The 9,313-nt window shown below is 43.3% G+C and overlaps 1 protein-coding gene across 1 annotated transcript; it reads left to right on the top strand.

Annotated features, from left to right (window-relative positions):
• Nucleotides 1-603: 603 nt before the first annotated feature.
• MED28 (mediator complex subunit 28) lies at nucleotides 604-8,536 on the top strand. The gene is made up of 4 exons (XM_042470142.1): nucleotides 604-838; nucleotides 3,648-3,714; nucleotides 5,628-5,740; nucleotides 7,364-8,536. The coding sequence occupies exons 1-4, from the start codon at nucleotides 644-646 to the stop codon at nucleotides 7,559-7,561; spliced, it is 573 nt and encodes a 190-aa protein (XP_042326076.1). The 5' UTR covers nucleotides 604-643; the 3' UTR covers nucleotides 7,562-8,536.
• The last annotated feature ends 777 nt before the right edge of the window (nucleotides 8,537-9,313 follow it).

Genomic DNA, 9,313 nt, shown 5'->3' with positions numbered 1-9,313 from the left:
AGCGCATTTCTTTAGGCTGCTATAATCTCTCTTCCTTAAATCTTGGCACTTTATTTGCAAGTTATTCTATTTATGCAAATTGCTTTAATTTGGCTTCTCACTGCGGTGAGGGCCATTTCCATTCCAGTTGCATTCTGTGCTTTAACTTGTTTACAGTTACACTGTAAGATAACTGTTTCGTTGTGGAATAAACAGTGTATCATCTTAGAGGGGGATCATAGGAAAGGGGGATACATAACTGAAAGCAGCAAGAGAAGGGGAAACTTGGCAAATAAGAGGCCTATTGATAATTTAAATGAATGAATTAGTTGATTTAAAGGGGGAAATCAGTGGGTTTGATTGTGGATTATTGTCTTTGAGAAGCCAAACTTGGCCTGTACTTAAGAGCCAGACAATGAGTTAAAGCGCTGCCAAACCGGGTTATCTCTCCAGTCTGGACTCTAACAGCACATTTAAAACCCACTGAAGGCCATCCATCCATTCATTCATTCCCTTTGGAGGGCGTGTCCCTAAAACCTGCCATAAGGACTACATTTCCCACAACGCCCCCGCACTTCCGGTTTCTTCGCTGTCGTCATTTCCGCCCGGGCCTCTTCGCGCATGTGCAGTAGCGACGGACGTCCCCGCCCACTCCTCGGTTGCCATGGCGTCGGGCTTGAGCGGTATGTTCGGGAGCCAGGGTTCCATCCCTCCTCCTCCACCGCCACCGCCTCCTCCGCCGCCGCCTGCCCCAGTGGCCCCCGGGGGACCAGGGCCGGCCGGGCTCCTCCCTCCGAACCCGGCGGGGCCCAGGAACCCCAGCAGCACCCTCGTGGACGAGCTGGAGGCCTCCTTCGAGGTGAGCGGGCCCCACTTCCGGTCCTTCTGCGAGCACTTCCGGTCCCCGGCGATGAAGCAAAGGCTTTATTGTCAGCTCTCAGCTGTATCCCAGTCACTCATAGAACCATAGAGTTGGAGGAGGCTAGAAGGGCCACCCAGTCCAAGCCCTTGCCATGCAGGAACTCTCAGTCAAAGCACGTCCTGGTTGAGTGTAGTACTAGTATCCCTCCCATAATACTCTTTGTTGTGGTTCTTTGTGGGGCTGATGGCCACTTTATCATGGGGTCCATGCGTCTTCAGGGGCGGGTTGCTTTGCCTTCCCCTGTTTCCTGCTGCTCCAGGGACCAGGTCCCAATGGAGCAATGGATGCAGGCTCCAGGAAAAGAGGTTCCACTTCCACCTCAACATTAGGAGGAACTTCCTGACAGTGAGGGCTGTTCGACAGTGGAACACACTCCTTCCTTGGAGTGTAGTGGAGTCTCCTTCCCTGGAGGTCTTTAAACAGAGGCTGGATGGCCATCTGTCAATGAGGATGCTTTGATTGAGAGTTCCTGCATGGCAGAATGGAGTTGGACTGGATCAGGGCCCTTGGGGTCTCTTCCAACTCTAGCATTCTATGACTTGCCTAAGTCACCCACTGGGTTTCCCTGGCCTTCCCAGGACTCGAACCTTGGTCTCTCAGAGTCTGCGTCCAACACTCAAAACTACTTCAACAGGCTGCTCTCCCCTAATTCTCTCCACCTTCCCTAGCATTATTGCCCTTTCCAGTGAGTCATTCCTTCTCATGATGTGCCCAAAGTACAACAGTCTCAGCTTCATCATCTTGGCTTCCAGGGAGAGTTCGGGCTTGAGCTATTCGTGGACCTATTCGCCTTTTTGGCTGTCCATGTAAATAATGCATGTGTCCTAAGAGTCCGGAAGCTGCACCAAAGCCGCCCTCCAAGACACAATTACATCACTATGGCCTGTTACAGACAGGCCAAAATAAAGCTGCTTCGGGTCTCTGGAGGAATGCTATTTAAATGATGCATGGGTCCTAAGAGTCCAGAGGTCATACCAAAGCCATACTCCATTCCTAAGCACTGGAGTGCAGCTTTGGTGCAGCTTCCGGACTCTTAGGACGCATGCATCATTTAAACAGCATACCTCCAAAGAGACCCGAAGCAGCTTTATTTTGGCCTGTCTGTATGGTCAACCAAAATCCACAAAATACATGTCGCAAACTTTCGAAGCCCTACTGGTGTCTTTGTCATTCAGGCAAAGGTGTTAAAAATAATACAGGAGAAAGAAAGAAAGAGACTTTACCATTCAAGCCTCGTTTTGTGTAAATGTATGGGGGAGGTATTGTGTATACGTGTGGATAGTCCTACAATAATGTGGTTTACAATAAGGCACCCGTGGAAGTCTGGTGTTGCACCATGAAGTCTGACACTTTTATGGTGACACTTTTACCTTTTTATCCTGTAGCGCTTACTATAGGCCTAGAAAAACCTTTGCCTGCCTTTCTCATCCTGCTGCCTTCCAGAGATTTTGGACTTCCCATCCAGAACAGCCAATGATCACAAATATTGATGGTAGTACTTCAAAATGTCAGAGCTGGGGCTACAGCTTCACATTTGCTACCTCTATTCTTGAGCCTGACATAGCATGTCTCTGCTCTGTTTGCCAGATCGTTGTAGTTCCCAGTTTCCTTACATTGCACTGGTGGTTCCATTGGAAACCAGAAATGTCTGAGTTGCACTGGCTGAGATCCTACATCACAAGTGTAGCAAAGAAGGTCCACAAGTGGAAATATGCCATGGTTCCCATCTCACCACCCCCAGGACTCAATCTTGTACTGTTATAGCCCCCCATGGCCATTCAGTGGCTAATGGATGGGTTAGGAGAATACCAGTGACATCCAGCGGGGTCTTAGTGGATTATGCCATCTCTTCTGTTGTTCCATTCATTCTGCATTGGGCACTGGATGCCTAGACCAGTGGTTCCCAACCTGTGGGTCGGGACCCCTTTGGGGGTCGAACGACCCTTTCACAGGGGTCGCCTAAGACCATCGGAAAACACACATTTGCATGTAGCAAGGAAAGTAATTGTATGGTTGGGGGTCGCCACAACATGAGGAACTGTATTAAAGGGTCACGGCATTAGAAAGGTTGGGAACCACTGGCCTAGACTGTCTTTGCAAAACTGAGTTCTGACTTCTGCAATGACACACACACACACACACACACAAAACCCATGTGGACTTACTAATGTCACTAATGGTCATTATCTTTTTGCCTTGAAGATGTAATTGTAGTTTGTACAGAGATCTTGTCTACTTCCTTGCCCTCTTTGCCTCCACAGGATACATTTCCCCCTTCCTCTTGGGTTCATATATTATAGGTGGGACTAGCTCTATAGTAAACACACTTGTCCCACTCTCTGAAACTAAGGGTGATGCTTTATGCATCTGCCAAAGTCAGATCTCAACTTAGTGGGATGTTTTGTAAGACGTCACCGATTTGATTTTTATCAAGCGATAATTGATTGGCAGGATGGTGCCCAATTTATGTTGTTGATAACTGCAACGGAAAAGCCTTTTCTCAGGGTCATGTGAAACATTAAATTAGTAACATAAAGGTTTTGATTTTATAGAGTGCCAAATGACTTCTAGAATACGGGATCATGTAGTTTTGTCACTTCTAATGGCTTTCTCTTTCATTTTAATAGATGAATAAATTAAAATATGTTTATAAATGCAAGTTGATGCAAAAAGTTTTCTTCATGATGTTGCATGTTGAATACTTTTCTGTTTAAAGTAATTGTTCTATATATTTTTAATTACCTAGGCTTGCTTTGCTTCCCTCGTGAGTCAGGATTATGTGAATGGTACAGACCAGGAAGAAATTAGAACTGGTAAGCCTATGTCTACCGTTTCTTTCTAACCTAGCATTTTTATCTGCTTTTGGTTCCTCCTCTTCTCTTCTATTGCTTTCTGTTTTGATGAAGTAGGTGTGGTAAAGCTGCTTTGGAGTTTTTGGATTGATAAAGCAGGGCATTAAATGCTTAGATTATTGGTTATGTGAAAGCAATGGAACTGTAAAATGTTTAACTTGAGCACTTCAGTGCTATTTGAAGTAAAGAGGTGTTTTCTTTCTGTATCTCCATCTAACATTGAAAGCATATTACGCTGAGTGTATTTGTATATTCATGAAGAAGTTAGAAAACAGAGGAAAGCATCATCTTCATAACTACACAGGCCACATGACATCCCATTTTCTCCTTCAGACAGTTAGAGATAGGATATAGTTTCAGGGCAATAAAGATGTTGCCAGAATTTTGCTGTGACTGTCAGTTGCACTTTCATCATCAGAAAATCCTGGTGCATTCTTAAGCTCTTAGTACACATTGGCAAACTGAATCCTGAGTGGCACAGAACAGTGGATACATCCAATACAATGGCCTAACTCTTCAGGAGAAGATTTTTACAGCAAAAACATTTCACTTTCCTTTGTTGTACAATTTGAGAATTAGGCGGGTTACAGACCGCCGAAAAGCGGCGGCCTGCACTTGCCCCTTTCCACGCTGTATCGGGGCCTCAGCTGCCAGACCGGCAGCCTCCGAGGCCCCGATAGGCCGCTTCACCGCAGCCTGGAAAGGGGTGTCCTTGGGGCTTCAAGCCCCAAGGACACCCCGCAACGGCAGGGAGGAGGAGAAAGGGGCCGCTTGGCCCCTTTCTACTCTGCGTCGCTGGGCACAGCCGTCTGAAGGCTGCGCCCAGCGATGCAAACGGCAAAAGGAGCTCTGTTTCGGAGCTCCTTTTGCGGCTGGGGAAAGGGCGTCCTATGCGCCCTGGCGCGGCATGACGATGTCATGTCCGCGCTGCCCCGTATAGAGGCGGTGCAGTTGTGACGTTGTAATGGCAGCGGCCATGTGGAATGGCCGCCGCCATTTTGTGCGCACTCCGCGCGTGTTAGGATTGGAGGCGTTTGTAACGGGCCTTAGTGTTCTAGACTGTGCCTTTAATGTCCAGCAATAAAATTTCTGCACAAGTATACAGTGGACGGGGAATCCATTCCAGACCCCCTGCATATGGAAAAAACCACATAAGGTTACATCCTTTTATTTGCTATGGTGCCCATGCCATTATGTCCTCCACAGGTTGCCATACCAGTAAGCTCAAATTCACATACAACAAACCCGCACATGGCACAGGCACACTGTATTTTTCTATTTTCATGGTGAAATGTTACGTCTGTGATTCTGTTTAAAAAATGGAACAGCTTGTCTGTCTTGTTGGGCCCTTTCACATTACCCAGTTATAACACATGATTCTACTTGTGGCTTCATCCTGTGGGAGCCTGTAGTTTTGGAGGATACTAGAGCTCTCTAGCTAAGAATTCTAAATGCCCTACTCCAAACTGCAAATCCCAAGGTTTCAGAGGATGGATGGATGCCCACTGTTTCTATTGAAGTAGAATCATAGTGATGTAATTGTGTCTTGTGAGAGAACATGTTATCAGCATGAAGGATGAATATACAACTTGTCTGTTCTTCTCTTAAGTATGGGCTATACAGTATACAGCATGCAATCAAGATTTCAATGTACTCATATAATTAGATCATTTTCTAGTTTTAGACAAGATGTCTTTTAAATGTATGTCTTTACAATGAACTGTAATCTGACTTATGCATGTTTTTAAAAATGCAGATATCATAAGTCAGAATATCTTAACCAGTAGCTTTGCCTGAATTCAAAGCTGGCTTTTAACCGAACTTCAGTTTTCATTTGAAATAGATTTCATCTTTTGTTATTCTTAATATTTTAGGTGTTGACCAGTGTATCCAGAAATTTTTAGATGTTGCACGACAAACAGAATGTTTTTTCCTACAAAAAAGGTTACAGCTCTCTGTCCAGAAACCAGAGCAAGTAATTAAAGAGGTAAGCACTCTGGTTTTCCTTAGTCTTAACTATGATACCCAAACCTATAATTGGATTTTGACAAAGCTGGTGAATTATATTGAGTTGGGTGGTTTCTCATGGGAATTACTATGGTATATCTCTGCTTAAAATTAAAACTCCGGTACTGTCAAATTCATTGTCACTGTGAGTTTTAAATGAATGGAATGTGCAAGAAAGAGATACACAGCTGCAGAAAACCTGCATGTTTTTCAGGAGCTGCCCAGTGATGTTCTTTTTCTGCTTGTCAGGAACTGAACAATGAGGGTTTCTTCATTGGAGCAGAAAGGAGTGCATTTGGTGTGTGTAGGGTATTTAAAGAAACCACATGTCCTGGACTGGAGATTGGCATGTATGATGGAAGGGAGAGATTTTAATTACAGGAGCTTTCCAATTAAAGGACACTTTCCAAGAATTGAACCCATATACTCCTTCCTGTCCTTCATCGGAGACATAGCTTTAGGTGCCCTCAAAAAACATTGTGTCTTCTGTAATCTCTTCTCTTAGGCTTGCCTTAAACAGGAGCAGCTGAGCAGCTCCAGACTTTCAGCCAAGTCCCAGCAAGGCTCAGAAACCAAATTTGAAAGGTCCTTTTTGCCACTGTTTCTTCCTCATTGCCAAGTGCTCTAACTTCTTGGTCCAGTCAATCATTCTGTCCCAGAATGCCACTCTGGACCATACAAGCAATGTCCTGTGCCCAGGCTTTGCAAGGGTTTCCCAGCAGCCTCCACCACCACTGAAAGATGCAGCAATGGGAGTGAGCTCACATAGGCAAAGAGCAGGAGACACCACTACGTGAAATGATTGGTGAGCCTGTGTTGTGATTTTAAGGGATCCTGAGACATTTCATGCCACCCACATCCCCACTGTGGTCATAAAGGCTGCTGGTTCCCCTTGTCTTTCTTGCACACCAACACTCTCTCTGAAGGCCCCCCTGCTGCCCACTTTCACCCTCATCACCTCCCTGAATCTTTCCACAGCCCCAGGAGGGAGGGCATACCGCCCACTTTGGGAATCACTGTTGTAAAGTTAGCTAAGATGATAGGTATAAAGTGCCCTGAACACATTTTCAAGATAATACCTACATCACATACTGTATAATTCTTTGGCACTTTATGTTAAGGCATTAAGCGAGGAAGGGACATTGAAGTAAGAGTGAACACGCTTTGGAAGAAAGGCAATTAGAAGCTGGAAATGTATTGCTACTAAGCTCCTGCTGCAAGCTTGTTTGTTCTACTTTTTTGCCATCCATCTCAGTAAAGTTTTCCTCTTTCAACTTTTGGCTAAAACCTCTGAAAGAGTCATTGTAAGCATGTTTATACTGTACAGACAGATTACAGGTTATCAAAATCCTAAGTAATACAATCTCTAGGGAGGAAAACAGATGTCATTTATTTGTAATATATCAAAATATATGTTCATAAGAAATGGATGTTCACCTATTTTTCCCTCCAGAATGCATCTTAACACCCTGCAGGTGCAAAAAGGATAGCTTGCTTTAGATGCTGTTTCTGCTTCTTAGGTACATAGATGCATAAACACAAAGCTTTTAGAGTGGAAATTCCTGGTTCTTTGTTATTTACTGTATGCCTACCTCTCCTGTAGGATGTGTCAGAGCTGAGGAATGAACTACAGAGGAAAGAGGCCCTAATTCAGAAGCACTTGGGTAAACTGCGACATTGGCAACAGGTTCTGGAAGATATCAACATGCAGCATAAAAAACCTACTGAAATGCCTCAAGGACCTCTAGCATATTTAGAGCAGGCTTCAGCTAACATTCCTGCACCCCTGAAGCAAACGTGAGGAAGAGCATCATTCAAATGCTAGAATAACCTTTGTTACACCCAGCAATGTGGATTTTTAAAATTTATGTAATGTACATGTTCCAGCTTTATATGTATTTTTGAAAACTGATGTGAAATAGTGTAAAACAAGAATGCATTATGCCCTTATGGGGTTCATAGTGATCTTGGTTTTTACAGTAACCCTCTACACCAACAGAAACTAATTATAATACAGACTGTAAACAAGCATTTCTCCTGTCTAATGTCAAAATACATCCTGTTGAAAAAGCAATAACTATCTGTCACTGTAACATGGGCTTCTCTAGTACTGTGTAAACAGTATTTGTAGCTGGTTTCATGTGTCCAAGAGATTGTGACTGAATTATGGAACAAAATATTGGCTGAGATTTAGAGATGCACTTTAGAGCCTGTGCGCTCGAGTTAGATCCTCGGCCTCAGAACATTAGCCCTCTACACTCCCTGGTAATTACTTTTAAAATTGAAAGAGGAAAGGGTCTAGCACAAAGAAAGTAAGTCGGAAATGTTTCTAAAGTAGCTCTTTGGATTGCTGCCAGTATTTTGTTCCACAATGGGCCCTAACAATTTTCTTCCAGCACTACTGTTTTCATGGTACAAGATATTCAACAAAGATCTCTATAGAATGTGTTCTCATTTTTATTTTCCTTCTGCCCAAGGGAAGATCAGAGTAGACATTACTTGTTTTAAAACCTCACCTCCTCTCTTTTCAATCACAGTGCCTGACATCTCTGCTTCCTATGGTTTTTTTTCCTTTTGTGTTTCAAGATGTGTCCTTTTCTCTTGCCCCTGGTAGTATGTTGCCCTTAAGTATCACTTTAAAATAGCTTCAACATTGCTGTCTATTGGAAGAAAATATATAGCTAACCTGACTTGTTGATAGAACTGTTTGCAAAGAGAAAACTACTTTTTGAATATTTTGTATCAACAATTAGATAATAAATCATGCATGAATAAATCGATGTCCACGTAGCTTTATTTCAAAAGCATTACCAAGTAAGTTATTAGTGAAGCCAAGTTTTGTTTTATTTTTTTACAATGTGGTAGCAAACACTTAGATTATTCATTTAGACAGTTATTTGACTTTCTTGCAGGTACATCATTTTCTTATAGATCTTTCGCAAAGACACTTGTTTGTAAAGGATTTCCCTATCTTAAATAGTATTCGCACTTTAAATTTGATGGGACTTTTTCTTAAATTGTCTCTTTGAAACAACTGAACACTTCACTTCTATGTATTTAAATGCTGCAATCCAATATGGAATGGAGCCTGATACAGTGGAGTTAAGTGTTAGCCAGCCTGTGTTGGATTTTTGCCATAGTTTAAAAAAAAAAGGAGATGCTTTACACATATTTTTTTATTACATGGATCTTTCAATAAACACTGTTTCTTAACTCACAAAATGGGTATTCCCTAATCTTATAGAGCAGTGGTTCCCAACCTTCCTATTGCCACAATCCTTTAATATAGTTCCTCGTGTTGTGGTGACCCAAACCCATGAAATTATTTTTGTTGCTACTTCATAACTGTAATTAAATAGGTGTTTTCCAATGGTCTTAGGCGACCCCCATGAAAGGGTCATTCGACCCCCAAAGGGGTCCCGACCCACAGGTTGGGAACCACTGTTACAGAGAGATGCACCACAGGTATCCAAAGACCCAAGAGGGAGGTCTGTGAATCCAAGGAGGGTGGACAGGTATATGGAGTATTTTTGGTATGTGGTCCCAATGACAG

Source organism: Sceloporus undulatus, chromosome 5 (genome assembly GCF_019175285.1).
Source record: "Sceloporus undulatus isolate JIND9_A2432 ecotype Alabama chromosome 5, SceUnd_v1.1, whole genome shotgun sequence".
NCBI lineage: Eukaryota > Metazoa > Chordata > Lepidosauria > Squamata > Phrynosomatidae > Sceloporus > Sceloporus undulatus.
The sequence above is the reverse complement of the archived record's forward strand: the minus strand, read 5'-3'. Positions and strand labels throughout refer to the sequence as shown.